We start from the raw sequence: 27,964 nt of genomic DNA on the forward strand, positions 1-27,964 counted from the left end.
TATGTTACAGTTTGACATGTGCATTAACTTGTAATTGAATTATAGATTGTTGTATGGCTGTGAAGACGCCTCTATATCAGTTGTAATTTCATTTTAAAAGGTGAGAACAGAGACAGATGTTGAAATTCTGGAATATTTAACTCTCAAAAGTGACCTGATTTACTCAACAGTAGGTTTATTAACAGTTTGTTTTATTCACACACTTAAACACCTGTGCCTCATTATCCACAGTAATAAAAGAACTCGAATAATTAAACACAAAAAAACAGCTGATCTTACCTTTTTTTTAGCCTGACACTTCTGGTGGAGTTTCACTGGATTCTGGCACCGAGTCTTCACGAGTGTGTGTGTGTTCACTCTCACACATTCTCTCGTCAGTGTTGGAGAATCTTCACACACCTCAGTGTGAAACGCTGCCTCAGCTCAGTTTTAATACCACAGAGATTATAACACGGTGGCGCTGAGCTGTTCTCACACGGCGTCACACGTTGTATCACAGTCACACACACACACACACACACACACTGACTGTAATGTGAAGAGTTTTGTCAAATAAATTCACTTTCTGGCTCACGTTTCAACAAAAAAATACACTTTTTCTACAATAAAACCACAATAATTGAACACGTTTTAACTTCTTATATGTGAGGAAAACATAGAAAACAGAGAAACTACACACATTTATACTTATGGTTATTTTTCTACTGTTGAGAAACATTTTTACTACTTTTACTAACATTTACTTGCCAATCTCAATATATATTATTCCTACATGTGTTCATTTGTAACTGCAGAGAGATTATTTATAAACATAATAATAAAGATAATTCATTATCTGGACTTTTTACACAAAATATATTCATATTTTAGTGACGTAACGCACTCAAAAAAGTATTTAACTCTTAAAATGCAGTTTCATGTTTACCCATTTAGTAGTTTTTTTAGTCACAAATTTACCTCCAGCATATATTTTAAAATGTCATAAAACACCACTCGTATCACACATTTGCTATTAAAAAAGTAATAAATCTGCACTTTTATCCGAATATTTGTCGTTAAATTCATCACGCTGCACTCCCACGCACTCAAAAAAAGTATTTCACATATATCTAGGTTTTTTTTTACACATGTCAGAATTTAACTTTACATACTCTTTACATATAATTGTGTGCATAATTTTAATAATATTTACTGAAGATACTGGAGATTAAATCAATTCTGACGCTTTGAGAAGATAAAATGACAGAAAACCTGACGGACAAAGCCAGTAACATGATAAATCTCTGTGTAGAGGGTTTTATTCTGGACAGGAAAGTATAATTTACAGAGTGGACAGTGACGTGTGTGCAGTGTGGGAGCTCACGGAGCTCCAGCTTTGGGTGGAACCCACTCGTGGATCTTCTTGCTGGTGGTGGGGTAGGGCACGTACTGCTGCGCACTGCCGCTCGTGTTGAACTGATGAACCTCGGCCAGGAACTTCTTGGGCTCCGGTGGGTGCGTGGTGGGCGGCTCGTCTGCGATACAGTGCAGCCAGCGGTGCCTAAACACAAAGATGGACGCCGGTGTCATCATCGCTCTGATTCTTTAACAGCTGCATCATCTTTTATTAAAAAAAAATATATATAACAGGCCGTACCATTCGGCAGGAACCATGCTGGCGTCCACCTCCCACAGCGTCTTCTTCCCGTTCATCTCAGTGGTGTAATTCACCCAGCGGTGACGCCCTGCAAGACAAATACACGCCTTGTTTTAAACAGTTCTAGCAGTGTTAAGATTTGCGTTGAAAAGTAATATAACTGCACTCGTAACCAAGTATTTGTTCTTACATAATGACAAATAACAACATCTACTCAATATTTATTTTACAAAAGGCACTTTTTCAAGTCATAAAACTGCACTCGTAGTCAAATATTTGTGTTAAAAAGTAATAAAACTGCACTTGTATCTAAGTTTTTATTGTTAAAAGTCATCAAACTGATTTATACTCACCAAAGAAGTAATTCTTGTTGTCCTCATAGTATTTATTTCCATATTTATCGACACCAACCAGAGTTCCAACCTTCAGTTCATTCACTCTGTCCAAAAAAAAAACGTAATCATAACCATAATAATATTTTTGACATTTTAAAAACAATAATCATCACTGTTTACTCATTGTCCTGGAAGCTGATCAATATGTTCTAATGTCTAACTGACATTAACAGTTACAATCAGTGAGGCAGGTGTGCATTTTTGAAGGTCACCTCAACCTCATAAAACCTGAAATGTGGTACAAATAAAGAGTGCTTGTATCATCTTTGATGAGCCGAATTATTCCACACATTTCTAAGTTAATTTTAAAAATAACTCCGGTAATAATTCGCAAAAAGTTTAAAGTCGCGAGTTTGTCAATATTTTTAAAATGAGGTTATTTTAAATAGGATAACGTTTGACATTTCAGATATCAACTTTTAAACAACTAGAAAGGTAAAAGTTTTACACGATTAATTACACATGTATTTAAGATCATTTTTAAATGATTTCTGAATATTTAAAAACATTTTAAAACTGTAAATAAAGGACTTAATGGAGGATTTCAGGCAGGGTTAGCTGTCAACATGCTAACTTAGCTCGGCGGAGGGAAAGAAAAACCCGTGTCACGCTTCGCTTTTTAATCTAAACAAAAATTCCACACACAGTTCGATTGTCGTTTTAAAATAGCAGATATATTTCTGTTAACTTACCGGAATAACTGCAGCAGAAAACCACGGACTCCGCCGTGACCTCCTATCTGTCCCAAAGCCCTTCGGACTAGCTTAGCATACTCCGCCATCTTGAGACGGAAGACTTACGGGGACGGACTGTGTGCGGCGCTATAAAAAAGGTCTGGAAAGAAAGAAAGAAAATAGTTCCACTTTCCAAACCCGAAAATACCCGTTATTACATTTAAATCTTACAGCTACCACTTTTATTATTTATGTGCAATTATTTAAATAAATCAAGTTATTAAGCCTCGTCAATTGACCTCTAATAACTGAAAAAGCTATTTAAAAAATTCTGCTTCCTACTTAGAACTTTCTAGGCACTCAGTAATAATAATTATAATACTATTACTATTATGTCTACTACTACTAATAACAACAATAATAATAATAATAACATTAACAATAATGTAAGTGTTAATTAAACAGTAATTTGGTTACATTTGTCTGTGGATAGCGATACTCAAAAAGTAAAAAAAAAAAAAAAAAAAAGTGGTTAATAACAACCTCTGAAAATTAAATGTTAGATTAAAAAAATATATAAAAATTATATTATATTACAAAATTCATTCACAATTTAATGACAAAATGTAATGTATAAAATACAAATATTTGTGTTAATAAGGAATAAAACTGCACTTGCAGTTAAATATTTGTTATTAAAAAGTAATAAAACTGTGCTCATAGTCAAATATTTGTGTTGAAAAGTAATACAACTGCACTCATATTCAAGTATTTGTTAGAAGACGGAACAATAACAAAAACTTTAGTTTCTTTTAGTTGGTACTCGAGCCCCGAGAGTAATAATTCCATAGAAGTGATGGTGTGTGGACTGTACATGTATGATTTATGCGTTTGTTTTGGCGTTAAGAGGAAATGAAAGAAGGTAAATTAGAAGTATTGAGCGCAGCAGATGCTCAGAGCTTCATCTCAAATGTCTGCACTGCCCACACACGTGGATCAAACAGTCCACAGCCACAGCCGAGGGGAGATGAAAGAGGCGGAACGGAGCGATAAAAATCCAGAACTTGGGCGTCAACAGTGACCCATTAAAATGTTTTATCTCTTGAATTTAATCAGCAGCTCAAAGAGGGACCCATACTTGACCCCTCCTCCCACATTCATCCGTCCACACTTGACAATAAAGCCCGATGACGGAGAAACAGAGCAGGAGTAAAATTAAACATATATATTTTATTAAAAACTGTTGCCTGACAGTTTAGGGAACATCGTTTACAGTGGACCGTAACTCAAAACACAGACACGTTTAAACTGTACAATCGCAACTGTGAAGCTCCAGTTTAAAAAACCACACCGGTCCCAAACAGCACCAACGACAAGAACAAACCATTTCTTCATCTAAACAAAAAAAAAAAAGCATGATTTTTGTTGTTTTAAGTGACAGAAAAACAACACAGAAGAAGCACAGATTAGCCAAACAGAGAAAGAAACGCACCGATATTATCGCTATTCATCTCATAACAGGAGATATAAAAGGCAAAGTGTTTCCTCAGAAATATAGGCCATTGGTTTCTTTCTTCTATTTTGTTTTACTTTAAACAAAAATAAACAGTTTTAATGGAAACAAAAAACCCTGACTCCCCAAAGTTGCAGCCTGTGCTTTTACAAACAATAAATCTTCCTATTTGTTTTTTTTTTTTTTATATATATATAAATATTACATCTTGGCTTTCATATAAAAAAGGTCAATGTTGCTATTTTTATTTTTGTGTAAAAAATATCTACAAAATTGATGATATTTCCAGTTTTTTCCTCCAGGATGTTATTGTTTTCTTTCTTCTTCTTTTTTGTTAATAAAAATCCCATGATGTACAGGTTTGATGTTATAAATCTAAAACATATAAAAGTTAAATCTCTAAACCAGAGAGATCCACCTACAAATAAAAAGCAGAATATGTGATTTTTCACAGTAAAAGCTCACCTTTCTTAACATGAACACACATACAGCGATACTTGACATCCCAGATTCAGATCAAAGATCTTACTATTTGGAAGATTCTATAACAATATTATGTTGTTAAAAGCATAGTTCATGGTTTTTTAAAGTGTTATTGAGCATTAAAGACTTAGAAAATCTTGAATATGTTGCTTTATTTTTGCCTTTTCTGACTGGAAACTGGAGTCTGTAAAGCGCTCGCTCACACGCCAAATCCCACAGAGAAAACCATCGATTTTACATCACAGCTCACAGGAGCTGTTGATCCACTGCTGCCTCCATCACTAACTTCAAATGTCTTATTTTGTGACTTCAGTGTTTGAAATCCTTCATCTGGATTTACCTCAGTGACACAAAGTGACCACACGGGGCAGCAGTAGAGCAGCAGCTCCTGTGTCCCTGTGTGCTAAAAATGCTGATTTTCTCCATGGAGTTTGGTGTGGGAGATTTTACAAACTTCTAGTTTACTAGTCAGAAAAGTCAGTTTAACGGTGAAATAAAGCGGTGAACAGATTCTTTAAACAGATTTTATAAAGTGAAGTGGTTAAAATCTGTTCTTAATTGCATGAATTGATGGGTTTTACGTAATCCTGTGCCATTCCACTGGGAACCAGGTTTTCCTCTATTTCTGAAACAACGTAAAAATATCACAAAGGCTAATTTGATCACGTACAGCGCTTACAACCCAAAAAAACATGAACTATCCCTTTATCTTTGCTTAAAAAGGAAATGTAACCACGTGTTTGAATGAAGGCGGAGTTTCATTTTCTCTTCTTCCTTTTTTTTCTTCCTTCTTCCGTTTCAAAAAAACAAAAAAACAAAACAAGAAACAACATCCCGAGACTTCATAATCCCTCAGATTATCCCAGGACTTCAAAAACCAAAACTGGAAACAGTTTGGTCTCACTTCCACACACATGCTTCCGGACTTGACCTTTGACCTGCAGCTGTAACTCACGCCTGCTGTCGGTGGAGAAACAAGAATCCAGTTGGGGGCACGACAGCAGTTTGCTCTCCGCACAGTTGGTGGCGCTGCCTTTTTTTGGCGCTGCCTTTTTTTTTTTCTCTAGTTCATGCAGCCGGAGACTTCCTGAGCTCGTGACCCTTGACCTGAGATCAACGCTGGGGGGGGGGGGAGGGGGCGAATGTCGTCCGTCTACTGGCTCTGACGCGGCGACACGTGACCTCACCGCTTACTGTTCCAGAATCATGGCCTCCTGAAAGGCCTCGATCCACCTGAAGAAGAAAAAAACACCAATTAAATACAAAAATAAACACAACAGAACCATGAAAACGTTGTCATTATTGTACTGTGTTGTAGGGCTGCCCAAAGTGGGGCTCGGGGACCAAAGACAGCCCGACAAAGGGTTTCATTTGGCCCAACAGAGAGAAAAAACAATATTTACAAATGTTAAAAAAACATATAATGCTGTTCTCTTTTTGCAAGATTGAAATACTCCTTAAAAATATTATTATTTAAAAAATAAATCAATTAACGTTATGCTTAAGCATAGGTGTAAAATCAGAATACAGAAAATAAGCAGTTACTTCAGGGTGTGATGCTTTAAAAACGGAGTTATCTGCATTTTAAAAAGCTGACCTGTGATACAGCGGAGAAACCTTACAAAAATAAAAGTTTTCTAACAGAAATGTACACTTGTTAAATTGTTATTAAATGTTTTAAAGCTAAAAAACATTTTAAAGATAAAAATAAATGTAACTTATGTTCCTTTTTTAGCAACATTTTAAGTTTCTGAGAACAAAAAACATTTGAAATATTTGGCAGATTATGAATAATAATGTCGTCCAGAATAATCGGCACAGCTGATTACTTGGTCTGAACTCTAGTTAAGCGCTTGTGCTGCACACAGGAAGTGGCTTCTTTTACTTTAAAATAGACGGAGGTGACAGAAACATTGCGCTAGTAAAGTAAAGTGAGGTCGGAGTTTGATGGAAAGGAAAGAGAAGCGTCCATGAAAAGAGTTCCATCAGTTTGACGGGATGAGCGCTTCTCGTCTCCGCCCGCCTCTGCTCTGCTTCTGTATACACACAAACGCTCCCTCAGTCGGGTCGGACAGTTTCAGTTGAAGAACGCAGCAAACACACAATCATTTCTCTTCGTGAAAACCAAACAGAACTAGAAAACAACAACAACAACAGAAGCTCCTAAACTCTCGTCGCCTCTGTGCACGTTTCACACCGCGTTTAATCTGCTAATCTGGACGATGCGTAAGTCACTACCTCTGTGCAGTGGGGATGTCGTCAGCTTTGAAGATGTAAAACAGCGTGTTCTTGTGGTACAGCTTGAACTGCAGCTTCTGAGCCGGCCCGTTCTTCTCCTCCCGCAGGAAGAAACCCAGCAGAGGTTGACTCTCCAGCGCCGCGACGTCCTGCAAACCACAGACATATTCTTACTCATCAGTACAAAAAAACAACAATAAACATGTTTAGATTATTGGGATTAAAACAGAGCGAGTACCTCGCTGGCAGCGTACGTGTACAGGACTTTATTCTTTATGACGAACCACAGCCTCTTCCACTGCTTCTTGTTGCCCTTTGACCTGTTCAAGTAGCCGCTCATAGACGAGTTCTCCGTGTTTGCAGAAACCTGGGGAAAAACCGTCACACACACACACGTGTCAACATTTCACTTTAAAATAAAAAAATCAACGCAGAAGTGTTTTTTTTTTACCTCTTTTAGCGCAGCAGGAATCTTCTTCTGTTTCCTCGTGAAGGAAAAAGCTCCGGGTTTGATCGGAGACGTTGACGTCGACGCACAGCGGTCGCCTGAACACAACATAAATATAGATTTAGTTCAAGTACACGCTCTGTTATCAGGTTAAAGAGGCGACAGACAACGTTCATGTCCCTGAGGGCTTGTATCGTAAAGATTTCGACTGAAACTGAACATTAAAGTGAAAACGAGGCTTAAAATCATCACGAAAAGACAAAAACTTGCCTATTTCAGCTTTAAATTGTGTATTTACACTTGATTTTCAATGTTACATTTTGTCTTTGGCACTTTTTTAAGGGCTCAATAGTTAAAAAAATATATAGTTAAAATAAAACAAATTGAACAGGGCTCCCACACCTTGGTTGGCGTCAAATTCGAGGACCAATTCCGCTCAAAAACTTTACTCGCTCATTGTTCTGCACGGACCCCACGACATTTAACCTAAAATATGACCCATGTCTGTTTAGGTTTTAGCGAAAACCAAACTTTTAAGGGCCTTGAAAATGTTTTTGTCAAATTCGCAAACTTTCCAGGATTTCAAGGACCCGTTGGAACCCTGATTAGAAGTGTTTGTATTTAGGTATACAACCTCTGCCACTAGGGGCCGCTCTCTCCCGTGTGTACTCACTGTTCTCCTGTAGCTTGGCGAAGCAGTGATCACACACACGTGCGGGCTGGTTCTTCAAGTACTCCAGGTAGTACTTATTAGCAGAGCAGGCCTGACACACCACCTGTCTCACACACACACACACACACACACACAGCTGCAGTGAGAAGGGGCTCGGGAGTGAATAAATAAACTTATAGTGTATGTGTGTGTGGTCACACTGAGGCTTCTGACCTTCCCGCAGGCGCGACAGTGATGCCTCCTCCAGGTGAGGGTGAATTCACAGGTGCAGATCATGCACATGGTGGCTCTCAGGTCCGGGATCCAGATGGGAGCCTTGGAGCCCAGCGGGGCCCCGCTGTCGAAGACGGTCTCGGCCTGATCGTGAGAGAAGACGGAAGGGGGTTTAGCACGGAAACGCGTGTGTGGTTCTGTGAGCTACTGCCACATTATCCGTGATAAACGGTGCATTTTAGTCGTAAGAAAAAGTTTCAACTGGAGATTCCAATAGAAACCGGTATATTTTTTTTGGACTGATTATTTAACCCTAGAGGAATGGACATTTTTCGGTTAATGGAAGGTTCTATGAACACATGCTACATGCTAAACTGGAAACCACCTAATACCAATAAGCTCAAAGGGGGCGTATTGCCCCCTAGTGGAATGGAGGTGACACATTTCAGTCAATAAGCTGACAGGACAGTCGAACAGTGGGGATCCACAACCTTTAGCCACATCCCAAAAGGCTCACACTGTTATGGGAACATGTTTATTTAATAATGATATGACCTTTTCTGACAGGAAACGGAAGTTTGTGTCACTATAACCTCAATATCTCATAAACATCCAGCCCATACTGCGTATATTCTGGTAACTTCCATGTCTATAATGTAGAATCTAATCTCTATTTTTCTCTATACTGTACTTTCACATATGTGGAAATGCGTGTTTATATTGCTGTGACGATGTAAATCTCCCGACAAAGAGAAGGACGCTCACTCTCCTGCACCAAAGTCCATTGAGAAAAACAACAAATTTAGCTCTTAAAACACAGGAGCTGCTGGTTTTGTACATGTTGTGTCACTGAGGTAAATCTAAACAAAAAAGTGTTCAATCACAAAAATCACAAAATTACACATTGGAAGTTAGTGATGTGTGCTGTGATGGTAAAATCACTGATTTTCTCTATGGACTTTGGTGCAGGAGACACAGAGGTTCACACAGTCACACAAACTTAAACTGAAGATGAAGGTTTTTTTTTTTTTTTACCTCCTCTTGACTCCGACTTGATATGAAGGTGATTTTCTTCTTCGTGTAGTCGTCTATGGCCTTGGCGATGGCCTCCAGCCACTCGTCTCTCTCTGTGGCCGAGCTGCAAACGTGAGGAAACGCATGAAGAATCTCAGCCACAGCGGTCACAATCGTCCTCGTTAATATACAGTATGTGTATGTATACATATACATATATATATATATATATATATATATATATATATATATATATATATATATATATATATATATATATGTATGAGTGTACGTGTGGGGGTGCTGACCTGGCAGACAGGATGAAGGAGCGCTCGACGCTTTCGATGTTCAGCTCGTTCTGATAGGCCTCCTGACTCGGCTTACTCACCTGAAAAACACAAAATCACATTTAACACCAACCATGGTCGATTATTGATCACTTTCTTCAGCCACAAGAAGAACTGATAACAATCATTAGAAATCAATGCAGCCGATAGCTAACAAATTATGTCACAAATAGATTTTTGTGGCCCAATTTTCTTTTTTTTTTTACCTTTATCTCATAAGATACAACTGATTAATTACAAAAAATAATTCAAAAACCTCTGTAACCACTTATTAAACAACACTAATGGTTTGTCCTGCAGTTTTCAATAAAAATTATGCATAAACTAAAAATTAAATACACCAAACAGTTCATCAAAAACAAAAAAAACAACTTTTAGAGGAAAAAATAAAGTTTTAGTGACTTATTGACATTTATCAAGTTCCTATTTAACAAAAGTACGTAAACACAGAGGTTGTGTCCCCAGTAAATCTCATGCTGCCTGCCTCTCAATATCAAGTTATAATGAAGTTTTTTTGTTGTTTTCTGATATTTACAGATACATTTTGCATCATAAATACATTTTCTTTTTATTGTGAACTTTATATCCACTCCATCCCATTTCAAATAAAGACTTTTATTTTGAAATTCTATAACAAATATCACAACCCCCCACTGAGCAGTTTCTTTCCCCCCAAAAACTCGGACTTTTTTCCACTAAACTGGCCGACCCCTGACAGACTAGAAGTTCACCGACTCCTCAGGTCATTTGAGGTTTGAGATGACTAGAAACTGACAAAGAGCGGCAGTAACTACGGGGTGAAATTAAGAAAATAAATCACAGACGTTGAAAACACGAACAGAAACAAGAAAGTCAGAGAGAATCAGGAAAACACACAAAATCACAACGCTGCGTTTAAAAGGATTAAAAGTTTATAACAAATACACGTCAGGAGTGTCTCTCACCTTCATCCCGGCCAGAGAGAGGACGCTGTTGAGTTTATACTGAGCCGACTGGACCGGAGTGGTGTACATGAGAGCGTCGTTAAACTGCACAGAATGAGGAAAAACAACATCAATCGACACAGTGGAGAAACTGTGAATCACACTCGCATATAAATTATTTTCTACTATCGACTTCATAAAAATATTGAGGTGTGTGTGGTGTAGTTTTTCTTTTTGGGCTTTTTAATTGGCAAATTAAAACCTGTATAAAACGGCACTTTTGTTGGGAAAAATAACCTCTCGATGGAGCTAAGCACACAAAAATCCTTCAGAAATAACACGAGAACTCACCAGGAAAAACATCCGCGGCTGCATGACTTTCCTGGACAGTTTCATCAGCGTGCCTTCCTTCAGAAACACCTGGGTCAGCAGATTCAATCATTTAATCACAGCCGGTCAAAACATCACAAAACTAAGAGAGTTTTTCTGTAAAAGGACTCACTCTGCCCGGCTGAACGATCTCGTGGTGACCGTTGAGGCTGTACTGAATCTGCATCAGCTTCTGAAAGTTATCCTGACAACAAAAAAAAACACAAAAAGGAAAACATTAGAAAGAAGTCGCAAACGAGACGACAGCTGTAAGACGCTTTTTTTAAACGTTACCCCTTGCTTCATGATGTCGTTGGCGTGGTTGGCCACTTCCTTCACGATGCTGAGCGCGGCTGCGAGGACGGAAGAGACGCGTTTCACATTGTGTGTTTTTTTTGTTTTTACAAATATCTTTTCTAGTAAACACTTCTGTGTGTGTGTGTGTGTTTTTTTTTACCTTGTGTGTCTTTATAATCTTCTGAATCTTCCGGAAGGTTCTTCAAATAATCTGGAAAAACGACAGAAGAAGAAGAAGAACGTTCAGTTCAGATGTAAACACACGTCTATTTTTGAAGTTTGAGGCGTCTCCACGCAACAAAAACACAAACGTGAATACATGAAAAACATGAATCCTCTCTGTGTCTGAGACTAAAATCATAAACGTAGTGTGAACCAGGCCTTAATGTGAAAAGTTTTCATGAAATTATCCGCAGTAAACACTGCACACACGTCTTATAGACGCTAGGAAACGTAAGAAATACAGAAAAAACATTGTTCATACGATAATAATTCAATAATAATAATGAAAATATGATAGGAGGGTGCAAAAATGTAGGTTTAAATATGAATATACAACATTTAAAACAACATTTAGAAGTGGAGGAGACGTAGAAAGTGTTTTTTCCTCCTTTAATGAGTGATAAAAACCTTCATTTCCAGTGTGTCAGTATTAATTCTCAACTCATTGTGGAAATCCAGTGTTTGAAACCACAGGTTTGTGTTACTGTGACCGTCCACTAGGTGTCAGTAGAGTATCAGAACGAGGTCAAACCAGGTGTCGTGATTAAATTATTATTTAACTAACCCTTTGAGGTTCATTGAGCAGAGGTTTGTAGAGAGAGAGGGGGTGAGAGAGGGAGAGAGGGAGAGAGAGAGAGAGAGAGGGAGAGCAAACCTGTGAGCAGCAGCTGATACTGAGGAATCCTCTGCACTGGTTTTAACAGGTAGTGTTTCAGAGCCAGACTCGCACACCTCGGACTCGTCTGAGACAAAAACAAAACACTGTTTAAACACAAATGTGTAAGATCAGAGTTGAACAACACTTTCTATACGGAGACCGACTTTAAAAGATGGCAAATCACAACAAAAGCTTCAGTGACTTAAACAGTTACACTGACAAAAATGAAAAATTCCCGCTGCACCTCGAACTCTCGGACCACGGCGGCGAACGCCGGGTTCTTCCTGCACTGCTCGTCCAGCAGAGCCACGTTGTTGTCGAACTGACGGATGTAGGTGGAGTACATCTTCAGGTACGGACCCTTCTGGACGAAAATGTCCGACAGCCTCTGGTGATCGCTCCTGTGAGGACACAGCACACGGCACACGAGCGGGGTCTCATCACAACCTTCGGTTTGAGCCATTAGTCATATTAGGATTATTAAGATTATCGTTAATGTTTGAGAAAACCTGTTCCTGTGAATACCTGTTTCTGTACAACTGGGTTCAGGTTAAGGTGAGGTCAAAGGTTACGGGTTAGGCATGCAGTCGTGTCTTATATAAAATATGAGTGTTCTCGCTGAGAAAGCTGGGCAAGAATGTATGTTTTTCTATTTGTTACGTCTTTGGGACCTTTTTTCTAGTATAAACACTGACCTTATGAGGACCAGTAGTCCTCATGGAGACAAAACCTGGTCCTAATGAGGCAGAACCACATAAGGTGAGGGATAACACTTTCTGGAAGTGTGGACATCAACGCAGCAGTGTCCTCAGAAGAACAGCTCTTCTTTGTGAGTACATTTTGGCTGGTCCACACAACTTAAACAGGTTTTTTTTTTTTTGAGGATTAAGACCTGGTTTTAGGGTTCGGGTTAGAACTAGGATTAGGTTAAAAGGTACTGTGTGTAGTACCAGTGTGCCACCCTCTCCTCCAGCTCCCTCTGCAGGTCTCTGTTGAGCTGGTACAGTTGTGGAAGGTAGTACAGGATCTGACTGAGGATCCGCTCGTCCACCACCGGCTTCCCATTCTGACGCGTTGCCTTGGCAACAGCATCCCTAAAGTCCTAAAAAAAAAATAGACACAGAAATAAATCTTCTCACACTCACTCACATATACAGCTGCACAGGGTGTGGTGACAATGTAATATATTGCAGCTTGAGAGGAACACCTGGTCATTACATCATCAACACCCCCCCCCCCCCCCCCAACACACACACACACAGAGAGAGAGAGAGAGCTGAGTCAACACTCTTGACTTTGTCCAGTTTGCCAACACACACATCCACCTGGAAGGAAACGGAGAGGCGACGCAGGACTCAGTGTCCTGGTGAACACACACATTTCTGCACTTCTATCTATCTCCACCCGCCCCGGCTCTGCTCTGCTGTTGTATACACACAAACGCTCCCTCAGCCTGTTTAAAACGAAGGACACGGCAAACAAAAATGCAACTGCCGGTTATTTTCCTCGATGAGTCAAGTAACCATGTGGTCCATAAAGTCACAAATGTCTTGTTTTTATTCAGTTTTAATGTTTTTTTTTTGGTTAATATGAAGCAAAGAAACTAGAGAATATTCAATTTTAAAAATCAGCAAAAAACATTCAAACCTGTAATAACAGGAATTTAGTTATCGATTAATTGAACAATCGTTGTCACAAAGACCAAGCAGAGGCAGAATAATGACGTCAACTAAAGCAATGAGGTTCTGCCTCATTGGGACCAGGTTTTGGTCTCCATGAGGACCACTCGTCCTGACAAAATCAGTGTTTATACCAGAAAAATACGTCCTAAAGAGACATGTTAGTGTCCAACACTGACCACACTTCAAATCTCAGTCCACAGATTTAGTAGCTGCACCTTGTTTATGTTGTTTACAGCTGCAGCAGCGACGACAACAACACAACAAAGAGCGTCTGGCTCTCGCCACAACCCTCACCATGTTCAAAAGTGAGAAAAGATCACCAAAGACGACCAGACGCTAAACTTAGAAACGAGAGAAATCCGCAAATAGATTTGTTTTGTGTTCCCACACACACACACACACACACAAAGACACACATGACGGTCTTTTATAAAAGACATTTCTTTTGGTATGTGGGTCCACAAGTTTCCTCAAATGTCACGCGTCCACCTGCACACACACACACACATGTTCATACACACACACAGAGAGGGTTATGTGAGGCATGTGTGTGCCTGGACGTCGCCTCTGTGGCCTGAGGAAGCAGCTGCTGCTCGGCCAGGCCGTCGACCGACACACAAATATGTGATCTGACCTCGTTTCTTGGACAGAGAGGGAGCTGTGACTCCTCCCCCTCCCTCCCTCCCTCCCTCCCTCCCCATCACCACAGGACAACGAGGAGTCCGTTCTGATCCTGGGGTGGTTCCACCAAAAGTCACGTCTGAGGCAGACAGACAGACTGACAGACAGACAGGTGGACCCCACCTCCACCCTCCAGCCTCCACCCTCCACATCAGAGTGTGGGCCAGGATTCCCCTCAGGACGAGACCTTGAGCAGAAGTTTGTCCTCGGTGTAAAAACAAACACGCAGACTTCAAGCCAAATGCCAGAGAACATTACCCCAACAACATTTACCCCAAAAAAACATAAAAAAGGTCCAACACAGAGCTGAAATGATTATCTCAATCATCAGAGAATCTTTTTAACATAATTATTTAAGCAAACAAGTAACTCTAAAAAAAGGTTAAAATAGTTGTTTTTAGGGGATAATAATGGACAAAATCTGGCATTTGGACGTTTTCAAACAATTCATTAGTAAATAAAACAAATATATCAATGAATTATTAATATTATGAGTCTGTTTGCGTTGTAAAATAATGGTTTAATGGTAATAAGTCATTCGTTCTTGCTAAAAGTTACATTAATTATCTGGTTTCTGTTTCTAAAATGTTAAAAATGGACATAATATGGAATTTGGGTCTGTATTTGGGACATTTATAGAGGTAATTTTCCACTAATTTCTTGTATTTTTTAAATATAAAATGAGAAAATTATTAATTAGTGAAGAAAACATTAAGTTAACAAACAGAAATTTGGAAGGTGGGTCTGGATCTGGGAAGTTTATAGAGGACATTTACCACTAATGTCTTGTATTTCTTCATTTAAAAGATAAACCAAATAATTAGTAAAGAAAATGGTCTGAAATGCTGACTTAGCATTCCCAACCAATAATCCAAAGCATCAGTTTGCAGATCTTCAAGTCAATTTCTGGTATTTTAGATGAAAATCTTCACATTTCTGTGGAAGCACTAAATATTCTCCACCTACATAAAGTTGAGCAATAAACCTAAAAACCATCTAAATCATCCATTGATCGGATGTTGGTCATTTTTAAATGTTTTCTGTTTCCAATTGTAGCAACCTCTCAAGCTAAAAGTAACTTCAGCTTCTAAAAGTGTAAAATAGTCTGTTTTTTTGTGAAGATCTTTGGATTTTTGTGGATTTAAAAAGGGAAAAAAGTCCTTAGTAATAAAAAAAAAAGAACACTGTAGTTGGACATGCTGACTCAGCAACCACAACATGACAATGATACCATAGATATTCAGTTTACAGTCACTAAGGGAGAAGGAATTACAAAATATCCTCATCTTAGAAATTGAAACTTACTCAAAACAACAAATTAATTTAAATATTTGGACATTTAATTTAGAAATGACTGCCGAGTGCCTAATATAAGCCTGTATATAAACCTAAAACATATGTTACTGAAAGAAGTTTTGTTCTAATGCGAGTTCTTCTGTTGCCCGTTTAATTTTAATGTGAGAATTTCTCGACCGCTCACCTCAACAGAGCCAAACCAAAACTCAACTCCTCATCTGTCTTTTTCCTCCATAAAAACACACACATACACACACTCGCCTGACAGCCATCAAAGACACAACTCTCTCTGTATTTTTGTTCTTTCTCTTTCTTTTTTGTGGCTTCACCTGCCCACTGCCCCATGGGAAAACAAAAAAACCCTCCAGCACAGCAAGTTTAAAAACCTCAGCTGTGGAATAAGTGCATTATTCAACCTCTTCACACTGGCCAAGAAACTCATTAATTCGTGTCCATCCTCAGGAAAAAAAAAAGAAAAAAGAAAAGAGGCTCTGGTGGCCGTTTAAAAACAATCACAGCGTTCACACGGGGAAGGAAACACTCGGTACAAGTTATTATGTTAGGCACACTTTTGTCCAGAGCTGCACTTTCTTAAAATAAAATACTTACTATGTGTAGAAGCTTCAGGACGTCCACAAATCTGATAAAAGAGCAGAAATATGTCAGTAACACCGAACTCTACATCACATTTGATCATGCAGCCTTTTTAATAAATAACATTCAGCACCTTAATGCCAAAAATTTACCCTCCCTAAAACTGGCTATTAAACTGAATACACACACATAAATATATATACATATGAAGTATATTAAAACAAATGCACTTATAATGGATTGATTTTTAAGCAACACCAAAAATTCCCTCTAAAACAAAGCATACATTTTCAGTATTTAACCCTTTGAATATACTTTTATTCTGTATTTCCATAATTTATTTTTTAACATTAAAAACACAAACTAAACATTTTTTTCAAATACTACATGATGAGATTGATTGTGGAGGACATGTCAGCGATTATCTAAAGTGTCTTTTTTTGCATTATAATTTTTTGTGCAGTGTCACATTTTAAAAAGCACTGCACACTCAGCACCTTAAGGACAAAAATGTCCCATCCATATAAACTGCTATTAAACAATAGTTAATTTTAAGCAACATCAGTCCTGATTACAAAAGAAAACTTATTTGAGTATAGGCACCCAATGGCCATTAATAATACAACACTGCCACATGTTGGATTACCTGGGAAATTACATCTTTCTATTAATTCAAGTCTCTCTTTTAATCGCTAACTCTCCAATGTTTAGTATGCTGTAAAACAGCAACAAAAATACAAATTTGAGCTTAAATAATCTCTGTTCTAATGTCAATGAGATTAATTTAGTTTACAATGGGTACATTTTTTGTACTTAAGCCTCTGAGTGTGAGTATTTTTAGACAGTGTATTATTAGTAACATCTTGGATGTCAGAATGTAAAAATATGACAAATGTCACGCCGTGTGCCAAAATTATCAACGAAATTGAAGATAAAAATAGCCTAAAAAGGACTGTACGGACACATGAGGGTTAAGCACAGATGTAAGTTATGTGTTCATTACTAAACCACTCACACTTTCTCCGAGCTCATAATCTCCTGGGCGATGTGCACCACCTTCTTCCTCTTCATCTCGTCCTCCTGCTGAAAGAGCGGACACAATAAACGGTTGGTGGACGGATGCCACGGGAACACAAACAAATCACGGCTTGAACTTTATTGATCACTCACAGATTCACTGCAAATCACCATGATCACTGGATCCTGCGTCAGTGGGTAAAAGCATCAGAGCCGAGTTTACAGCTTCCCCCAAAACAACACGCTGAAAGTGGGACAAACAAACCCCCCCACCCCTCCCTCTCTCTCTCACACTCTTGATGGTGTGTGTTGTTGAATGGCAATGGGGCAGGCTCTCTCGCTCTCTCCCAGTCTCTCTCTCTATCTCAGTGACTTAATTTGGACAGCAGCCTTGGCCTCCACTTGACTGAAACGTCCTATCAGAGACTGAACGTGTGAAGCCCTGGAGCTTTGAGGGACATTGGTGTCACAGAGAGGGTCACGCAGGACAAAGAGTTTTAAAAACATAAAAGCTGGTCTTTTTTTTTACTCAACCAAATAAAACGGACAAACTAGTAAGAACCTTATTTCTCAGTGGTTGGGTTTGTTTTGTTGATTGTTAACTTTTCTCAATCAGAAGGTTTTCATGATGTGTTAGTGGAGTTTATGCTCCGTCATCTCAAAAAATGAGACATTTCTAAGTTAGTGAATGGTAAGAAGCTGAACAAGTGTGTATCGCCCCCTAGTGGAGCGGAAATCAAGTCCCCCACTATTGCTTGCGTACTGGGGACAAGGACAATAAAACAATTCCGTTTCTTGACAGTGCTTGGAAACAGGAATGTGTTACTGTATCAATATATTTGAAGTGGTATAAATTATATACAGATTATAAATAGAGACAGGTGAATTCATCTGGCTGATTTTTTTTTTTCATTTTCTATGTTAACAAAATAGATTCTAAGACAGTTTTATCAGACACTTATTTGCACAAAGTGTTGTTGTTGTTATTATTAGGAAATTGCGAAAGACAGTTCTTCCTGACATTTTTCAGATGCTTTGGTGTTGCAATAAGTGGACGTTTTATGTATTTATTTATTTAACTTATTATTAATTTCCGTAGGGAAATTCGCCCTCTGCATATTCACCCATCCTTGACTTGGAACCTTCCAAGAAGGAGAGCAAGGAGCAGCCACTGAGCAGTACCAGGAGAGCAATGGGGTTGGGTACCTTGCTCAGGGGCACCCCAGACCATGACCTGTTGGAATTCAAACTGGCAACCCTCATGCTACAAGCTAATTTCCTTTTCCGCTTGGCCATGAGCTGGCCTTAGTTTGTGTGTGTCCTCCATTTCAGTCAATCCCGGTTCTGAGAACAACGTGGCATCACCGTCTTTTTTTCTGATGGATTCAAAATGAATGTAAGGCCAAGCTGTGCTCACTGCTTACTTCAGATGGTGTGACGAGCTTCTAGGCTGTATATTTTAAACCCTAACAGGATTTTGAGTGTTCAAGTTTGAAATGAAATCCTTCAAGTTTAAACGGATATACCGTACACATCTTCGGATAAAGAGCGACAGCATGTAACGTTAAATTTTAAAAACAGGATGTGATGATTACCTGTCTGTCCGCCTCGTCCAGGTGCTCCTTGCTGGAGGTGGAGCTGTCGTCCTCTTCGTCTGAGGTGTGGATCTCCTCCTCAGAGTGGATGTCCTGCCTCAGCCAATCGCTGCTCGGCAGAAACACACACACAGAGAGTGAGAAAACACAGATTCAACACAATACACATTTACAGCAGGACAGAGAACAGATCTAATGTGGAAAGACAGTTAGATGCGGTAAAATGAGGGCAGAAGGAGTGTGTGTGTGTGTGTATAGTATCACATTTTAAAAAGCACTACACACTCAGCACCTTAAGGACAAAAATGTCCCAGCCTGACAACTGCTACAGTTTTTTTTAATGCTGCAACATAATCTCCCATTGGCCATTTATAAAACAACACTGCCTGCCACATGCTGGATTACCCAGGAAATTACATTTTTCTATTAATTCAAGAAATGTCCGTCTCTCTCTTAATCGTATAACTGTCCAACGGTTCACATGACAGGCTTCAAATCTGGCAGGTGTGTGCAGTGCAGAGTTTGACAAGAAGTGCAGATGAGATTACTGCACTAGTCTAAGGAAAAATGGTTAGTTATTATTTTTTTTTATGTTCTAATGTCAATGAGATTAATTTAGTTTACAATGGCTACATTTTATGTACTTAAGGTTCTGAGTGTTTTTTACACACTGTATTATTAGTCAGGAAGGCAGAAGGAGTGTGTGTGTGTGTGTGGTTGTTTGTGTGTGTAGACAATCCCTCCCTGGATAAATAAAGACGAAGGGATGCGTCACGTTTTGGGAAACATAGAGGATAAACTGAACCCACTATAATCTTTACTCATACACATGCATACGAATGAGTATTGTTTTTGACCAAGACTCATTCGTACGCATTGAGAGAACATTTACAATATTTTTCATGACATCATGAGGCATTTGAACATCCTGACTGAGGAAGTCCAGAAAATGTGGTGCGGGATAAAAAGCAACAGATAAGACGGCTAAATTTAGGGAAAGAAAAATATGAGAAAATGCTTAAATAATGGTATTTTTAGGTAAAAAAAACCCCACAAAGTAGGAAAATATCTCTACAAAGATAGTGTTGAAGTGTGCTTGTATGAGGCACTGTCTGTGTCTAACGTACAGGTGACTGTGTATTTCCTGTGTCTAGAACCCGCAGAGAAGAAGCAGACATGAGCTTAATGAAAACATGGCTTCCAGCAGGAACACGGGGGGAAAAAAACTGGTTTCAGCCACTCAATAAATGGGTCATCTCGTAAAATCTATGCCAGTCATGCTGCTTTATCTCTCTGCAAGACAGCATTTTTCAACTGGGAGTTAGTGTTTGTGTCACTTTTTAAAACTCGCCTGCACCAAATTCTATCGGGAAAAAGTTTGTGTCACCGAGGTCAATTTGAATTAAAGATTTCAAACACCCAAGTCACAAAATAAGACAGTTGAACTCACTCACTGACGGAGGCAGCAGTGGATCAACAACTCCTGTGTACTGTGATGTTAAAATCGCTGATTTTCTCTATGGACTTTGGTGTGGGAGTTTCTGTTTACCAAATGGACTTTTTCAGTTGGGAAAGGCCGTCCTATAAAGTTTGTTTTTCAGTTTGCTGACATTAAAATACCATGTTTTTGCAGCCCTTTATTGGTAGGATAATATTCAACAAATACTCAACAAATTCATTTTTCTGGGCATTTACTGAATGGAAATATAGTAAAATGATTATGAAATTACCACCATGCTTACATTTAATGTGTTTAAGGGGGCTCTAAATGCACAACAACAATGAAAATGTTTTAAAAGCCTGCATTTTCACGTGCTCCATCTTTATCTGTGCTGCAGCTGGCTGGCTGTCAAACACACTGCTGCCCACAGACGCTACCGTCTGCCAGGTCTGTACAAGCAGCGACACGCATTTTGAGCCCGTAATGTGTTTATCTGCTTCTCAACGTCTGCTCTGCAGCATTAACACGTCTGACTCTGATTCCCCGGAGATCAAATGAAGGCCAATTAATGTGTCTCTCCTGGATGTTTGTGCTGACAAAGAGGATTACGACTCGAGACAGGAAAATTCAAATTTCCTTTCGCTGTCATCAACGGTCGCCCACTCCTCTGTTTTTCTTTCGGACACCACTGACAGTTTCTTTTACCTCGGCCCCGTTGCCTGCTTGCCCTCATCCTCAATTCTCTGCCGAACTTCTCCCTGTATAGTGGAGCATTCCAGCTCACAGGGTCCCAAACACAGAGTGGCACTTGTTTACAGCCCCGGAGGCTTCTTACATAAACCTAACCGGGCTCAAGAAAGAAGGACGCCTGGGAAACACGACGGGTTCACTCGACACAACACCCCCGGCGCCAACCACTCGTCGTGCCGGAATTAGAATTAAGAAGCAGGAGAGGAGGGTTTGAAGAGTTCTTAAAAACGGATGATTTCACACCGCTTGCACCACCCGCGGCCTTGACCTCGTCACACAGAGGAAACGTGGGAAACGGCTCTTTGTCACAACGGAGGTTAAGGTCGTTTTCACACCTAATAGTTCACCTCGAAACCTTTTGAATAACGCATTCCCCTCCTCGCCTGAGGGGGGCGCTGCATCGAGACTTACTGGAGGAGAAGACGAGACAAACGATGTAAAAAAGCAACGCACTAACGGCTATCGTTAGTGTTGTACCCATAATGCCCTGCGTTGTAGTCCGCTTCTGATGTTCTCGAATATCTTATTTTTAATGATTTCTTTGTCAATATGGAGCAAAGAAATGAAGAAAAATATTCACATTTAATGAGCTGAAACCTTGTTTTTATCATGAAAAAAAGGCTTCAAACCGACGAATCGATTATCAAAATAGTAATAATCGAGTAATTGTTTCAGCTCCACTTATCTTTACCAGTTACCATGTCAATTTGTGGATATTAAACAGCTATCAAACTTCTCCAAAAGGTGTGATGAAAACAGATTTCAATGATTAAGGGTGTGAATTAAAAGTGGCTGCAGATTCTCTCACAGAGAAAACGGGAGTGATGAGGTTAAGACGAGGCTAAAAGGAGGAGGAGGCGGCCGGTGGTTGCTGGAGGTTTATTTTCCCCCTGTTCTCGAGAAACCGTGTGGCGTTTCTGCGATTCTCAGACATTTCCTGCTCTGGCCACTGAAAATAACCCACAGGAAAACAGGCCGACCTGCTGCACGTCAATGCACCATTCAATTTCAATTTCAATGCCACCGCCTCACAGAGCCTTTCACGCTCCTGTAAATATCAAAACCCCTGGTTCCACCTGTGCGACCTCTGTCTGTTGCACACAGCGGTTCCCACACCGGCACAATCCTTTTTCTGAGTTTTCAGCTTCTTAAATGTGGAGATTTTCTGGTTTCTTTGCTCAGTGTAACAAAGAAATGAATAAAAACTGAATCATTTTGGTTTGTCGTCATTTCAAGATTTGGTACATGATTTTTCATCATTTTCTAACATTTTGTGCACATAACAAGTACTGATTATGTATTATGTACACAGGTGCTAGTGGGGAATTATTGATTAATTGAACTATGGTAATTGTTACACTTTTCTGAGTCTGTACCAGCCTTTTTTTACCGTTATTTTCTTCTTCTGTGTGTAAACTTCTTTTATTTCCATCGTATCAGCCTGTGTGTTTGTCCTGCAGCCTGCTAGTGTCTTTTCCTTGTTAAATGGAGGAAAGAAACAAGCTTCTGTGCTCGTTTTTAAGCCTTCCGTTATCATCCTGTCGTCGCCGACGTGTCTTCTTGTTACCATAACTCCTAGACACTTTTGTTTGTGATATCTAGCAAATTTAAAAACCAGCAGAGAGTAAAGAGATAGAGCTTTACAGCCCTCAGGACTTCGGCGGAACGACCGTCCAATGACAGACGAGATTCACCAGACATAAGTACCGCAATTGGTCAATGGTTGAATCACTGCCAGATATCCAAAAAGTGAAAGTTATCTTGGAAAAACTCAATCATTGGACATTTTTTGACAATTCTACAGCCATAAAAGTACTACATGGTTTCTAGTCTAAGCGTGTGGCTAATTGTTAGCCTGTCCAACACTTTTCTGAGTCTTCCAACAATCTGTTAACTTAAAAAATACCAATTTCATGAGTTAACAGAGCATAATATTATGATTTTTATGTACAAATGTTTTATTTTCGGGTATAAGCCGGTGATGGGACAGTAGGTGTGTTTGTCCTGCAGCCTGCTGGTGTCTTGTTTTGTCCACAAAACAAAAAAAAACAAATATTCATATTTGAGAAGCTGAAAACTCATAAAAACACTAATGTAAAATGTTAATTATGTAAAATAATCATTAGTTAAAAACACATTTTTCCTTGAAAACATTGTAAATCTGCAAACTGTACCTCTCGTATTCGTGGTCGAGGCATCGATGATAAGGATCCTGGACCTCGTAAATGTCCGAATCGGCAGCGTCGGGGTCGTGCGGCCACCCGAGTCTGCCGCTGTGGAACGGCAGGTTCATATATTCCGGAATCTCCTCGTACAGGGGAACGTTCTCATACTCCACTGATCCGTCGCCGTCGTCTCCACAGACGTCGGCCTCCACAATGCAGCTGCTGGGCCGCTCCAGGCTCCGCTCCCCCTGCTTTGACTCCGCGGTGGTACAGTCCACCGACTGCCCTCCTTTGGCCAGCAGCTTCGGCAGCATCTTCACAGACACCCTGAGCTCCAGCAGCTTCCGGAAGGAGAGGCTCCGTTTTTGGGGGTTGGCCCGGGTTGCCAGGTCGGCTGCGGAGAAGGACTGCGCCCTCTGCTTCCCGCCCAGCGCCGGAGCTCGGCTCTTGGGCGGCATGCTGCTCCTGGTGGGCATCTGCCGGCTGAAGAAAGTCACGCACGGACGCGAGAAACGCCAGGTTGTCTTCTCCTGTGGAGGCGCGGGCAGCTCCCTCATGGGCGTGTTAGCGTGTGGAGGTGCGGGCGGGCACATGGACGGTGGAGGCATCGCTGGCAGGCTGTGGCGTTGAGGCTTTCTGGGCGGCGCCCTCGGCAGAGGCGGGTCCTCGGCGGAGAAGGCTTTCCTAGCGTGGCAGCCGAGCTTGATCTGTTTGGGGAGGCTGTGAGTGATCGGGTACCGCTCAAAGTCGCCGTACCCGTCCTCCTCATCGTCGTCGCCGTCCTCCTCCTCCTCCGCCCCCTGATCCTCGCCCTCTGTTTTGTGGCTCATGGAGTCAGAATGTGAGAGCAGGACTAAAGAGTGGGAGGTGTTTTTGTTCAGAGTGGGGAGAGTGTGGGCTGTTCTGTGGAGACGAGGGGACAGGGAGGTTTGTCGAGGCGGTGGGACGGGCGCGTCCATCTCACCGGCTTCTATACCTGAGTCTTTTGGGGGTAAAGTGTCATCGCTTGCTTCCTGCGTGTCCTCCTCACCCCTTGCACTGTGAGACAGACCAGCTTGACTCACTTCCCTCTCGGTTTCAAGCCCCTGCTTCTGTTCCTCCGCCACAGGATCCTGGACTCCGCCCTCCACGCCGTCCTGCCTCACCAGCGCCGCTCTTTTATGCCTGCGAGGCTGAGGGACGGGTAGAGGTTTACTGGGAGCAGCAGGAACCTGCAGTTCAGGGTGTGGCCTGGTGGGGGAGGCTCGGCTGACAGGCTCATTGTTCTCCACCTGTAAAGAAACTGCACAAACATCGTGCGGTGTGACACTTGAGAAGACAATGGTGCTGCCTGCGACATCGCAGGCTGCCTGAGAGTCTGTTAAATCTGCGTTCCTGTCCTCAGTTTGTAAATCCACCTTTGAGAGAACAACGTCCACACTTTCCTGATGTTTCACAGCATCTGGATCTTTCTCCTGCTCCTGCGCCTCTTTGTTGACCGGTTCCTTGTCCAAAAGTCTCTGTCTTTGAGGTTTGTCTCTGGTCTTTTTGCAAATCCCTCCTCCAGCCTCACCGTTCTCCACCACAGCTACCTCTCCTTCCGTCTCCGCTTTCTCCTGCGGCCCGTCGGTAGAAATCCCATTCTGCAGCCGCTCCTTGTGGAAATCGTCGCTGACCTCCGTTACGCCGTTTCCGTTTTCCAGACACCGGCACTGGGAGCAGTCGTGGAGCCCGCAGGAGCAGGTGGGGATGATGTAGTCCGACTCCCGCTTGCTGGACTCTGATAAAATCCCATTTTTGGAGTTGAGAAGTGAGAGGCTATTGTCCAAAGCTTCCTGCTGTTCCTGAGAGATGATAAGGGCTCCGCCGGGTTTGGGTGGCGGTGGGGAAACAGGCGGAGAAGTGGATTTGGGGATACACGGTTTTGGGGCGAGAGCAGGTTTCGCCCTCTTGAGCGTGGCGGGAGACGGTTGAGAGACGACCGGGGACTGCGTGAGAATCCCCGGTTTGGGGGCGATGGGCGGGGGAGAGGGTTTAGTGGTAGCAGGAAGTTTAGGTTTGGGAGCTAATGGAGGCTTCTTCACACCTGCACGTACAGAAGAGTCAAACATTAGTATCCAAAGAAAAACACAACGTTCCCTACATGTCCTCTCTCATTTTCCATTCTTAAAAACGTCTTCATATACGCAAAACAGCTCTAAACAGCGTAACACAGCCACAGAAATACATTGAAAATAGGTACAAAGTGACATCACATCCAAGATAACCACATTTCATGAAAGAAAACATGTTGGCTAGTTGTCTGCGGATAAAAATGGATGAGTACTATGTGTACGATTGATTTATTGCGGAAAAAAATACTACAAAACACAAAAAACTACAAAAGTTCTCCGAAATCCTCCTCAACTTGTTCTTGTGTATACTGGCCCTCCAATTTAATTCAAAAGTGAATCATGCTGCAGGAGCACAAGGTGTAAAACCAAGCTTCTCTCACGCCTACTCCAACAGCTGCAAGCTGTGGTTAAGACAGGGGTGACAAAGGTCAATGTTTAGGGTCAGAGGACAAGAAATGGAATAAATCCAATGTGTAGTTTTTGTAGCTCATTTATTTCATTGCCAGTCTGCATTGATTACGTAGTTATAATCAATAATGACTCAACTTGTTGGACTTTACAACTCACTTGTTGCAGCAAACAAGAGTTAAACTGGATTACACTGGTAATTGAATTGGAACTCTCCTTCCTGTTCTTGAAGGATCTCGGTATGCTTGGCATTCTTCTGCTTCTTGTCCAAGTGAATAAAACCTCTGCAGAAGCCAGAGTTAAACTGAGTCGCATCCAACTGTTATTTGCAGCGTTTGTATTCTTGTCCTCAACTCCTGAATATTCCCAATTGAATTGTGTATTAATGACTTTAGAAAATGAAGATTAAATTAGAGTCCGAGTGCCAATAAAAGGCTGTGAATTTACATAGTGGGCCATATTTTCCGCTCAAACTGTTGGCTGGCCGACACCACGAGAAGTGGAGTCATCGAGCGGATGTTTCCGAAAAGGCCAACAGCCAATAACTGCTCTGCTCACCCCTGTACATGCTGCCCTCACTCCGGACTCGCTCCACAAAATCTGCAATTATAATCTCATTCTGCTTTTAAACAAAGATCCCTGCGGGTTAGGGGAATAATTATGCTTTTAATCTAACCACTGAGAGATGTTTTCCAATTCGGCTTACAACTTCTGTTAGTAATGTTCGTCTTTTAGAAGTGGTTCATGTCTCACTGACCCAAACAAGACCTACAGCTACACTCGCCGTGGATGGCGGTGGTGAGCAAGGGGAATGGGTCCACTACATAAACCTTTTATTACTTTGAGTTTATCCAAATAAGCCGAATTTACCAGTGCATGTTGAACATACCATAAAAGTTGATAAACAACATAAATGGGCATTTATGTGTGGAAAACAACAGACGAAACACTAAAATGTGCGTATTTTCAGCGGAGTTTTGGCCTAGCGTTTTCGCCGTGGAGGAAAACGCCAGGTATCTCTGCACTAAAGCCGCTCGTGTCGTGGAAAAACACAAGCAGATAACTTTGTAGCTCATTTCCTACAGGATGAAAATGTATCCCCTGAAGAGTCGTCCCCCCACCCAACCCCCTAAATCCACGCAGATTCCCATCGTTTAACAGCATCTGAACAAAAAACGCTGCAGCGTTACTATTATTATCATCGTGTCCAACTTGTTGCATCCATGGCAGGACAGATGTGTGTAAGACAAAGGATTTAACCCCCTCCAGCTGCAACTGGAGCTGCAATAATAACAGGAAAATGTGGGAAATATCCCAGTAAAAATGACCTTTTTAAAAAAATAAGGCGCTAAAGCGGAAACAGAATCCAGCGTTAAATCTTATTTAGAAAGCTGTTATTAAGAAAAACTGTAATTAACTAAAAATAGAGTGGAAGCTAGCGACCGCTACTACACTCCGGTGTAAGTTTTCTCATATTCGGCGTATATGTACAGAATTAAACGTGTAATTGGTGGTTTTTTTCTAACATTTTTAGCAAGTTTAGCAAAGTTAAATTAGCTTCCCACACGAAACAAACCTGTGCTCATGACTCCCGACTTGCTCCTTTCTCCATGAGTCGCTTTCAATGGAAATGCGTGGAAATGTGCGTTATTATTCCCTTTTTCGACAACATTGTCAGTTTAAAAACACGCGTCCGGCAGAGAAAACCACGCAGTCCCAGCGCCGTGTTTTCTTATCTCTCCAACGGACACACGAGTAAAGTCTTTACGTCTCTTACTTTTCCCATTTTTTCCCAAAGTTTTTTTTTTTTTTTTTTTTTGGGCCACGGTGCTTTTTTTCGCCCCCCAACAAAGTCAAGTACGCGATGGTCAAACAACACGCTTCCGGTCGAGGCTTTTCAAAAATAAAAGTACTGTAAAAAAAAAAGCTAAAGTTGGAAAATAAATCAAGGAAAGCCCAAAAACTACAAATATATAATAAAAGAGTGTTTATATATTTAGCAAATGCAAATGTAGTAGTAAAACTATATCTAACATTTGTCACCATAAAAAGACGTTTTATCTCAATGACATGACAGCCTAATATTTACATACACATCATATGTATATATGTATATGTATATATATGTATGTATGTATA

The 27,964-nt window shown here is 40.7% G+C and overlaps 2 protein-coding genes across 3 annotated transcripts; both read right to left on the bottom strand.

Annotated features, from left to right (window-relative positions):
• Nucleotides 1–1,280: 1,280 nt before the first annotated feature.
• Nucleotides 1,281–2,859, bottom strand: ndufa12 (NADH:ubiquinone oxidoreductase subunit A12). The gene is made up of 4 exons (XM_058624842.1): nt 2,724–2,859; nt 1,990–2,075; nt 1,637–1,724; nt 1,281–1,540 (listed from the first exon to the last, which is right to left on the bottom strand). The coding sequence occupies exons 1-4, from the start codon at nt 2,810–2,812 to the stop codon at nt 1,360–1,362; spliced, it is 444 nt and encodes a 147-aa protein (XP_058480825.1). The 5' UTR covers nt 2,813–2,859; the 3' UTR covers nt 1,281–1,359.
• A 1,056-nt stretch (nt 2,860–3,915) lies between these two features.
• fgd6 (FYVE, RhoGEF and PH domain containing 6) lies at nt 3,916–27,632 on the bottom strand. Of its 2 annotated transcripts, XM_058624806.1 has the most exons (21): nt 27,402–27,632; nt 23,334–25,389; nt 18,969–19,077; nt 17,372–17,439; nt 16,372–16,402; nt 13,054–13,205; nt 12,348–12,504; nt 12,101–12,188; nt 11,384–11,434; nt 11,221–11,279; nt 11,060–11,131; nt 10,909–10,977; nt 10,579–10,662; nt 9,596–9,675; nt 9,309–9,411; nt 8,274–8,417; nt 8,061–8,163; nt 7,391–7,485; nt 7,178–7,306; nt 6,940–7,088; nt 3,916–5,934 (listed from the first exon to the last, which is right to left on the bottom strand). In XM_058624806.1, the coding sequence occupies exons 1-21, from the start codon at nt 27,409–27,411 to the stop codon at nt 5,892–5,894; spliced, it is 3,852 nt and encodes a 1,283-aa protein (XP_058480789.1). In that variant the 5' UTR covers nt 27,412–27,632; the 3' UTR covers nt 3,916–5,891. The 2 variants fall into 2 exon arrangements, with proteins under 2 accessions (XP_058480789.1, XP_058480787.1); XM_058624804.1 differs by lacking the exon at nt 27,402–27,632 and having other exon boundaries at nt 23,334–25,414.
• Between the last annotated feature and the right edge of the window lie 332 nt (nt 27,633–27,964).

This window comes from Solea solea, chromosome 3 (assembly GCF_958295425.1).
Source record: "Solea solea chromosome 3, fSolSol10.1, whole genome shotgun sequence".
NCBI lineage: Eukaryota > Metazoa > Chordata > Actinopteri > Pleuronectiformes > Soleidae > Solea > Solea solea.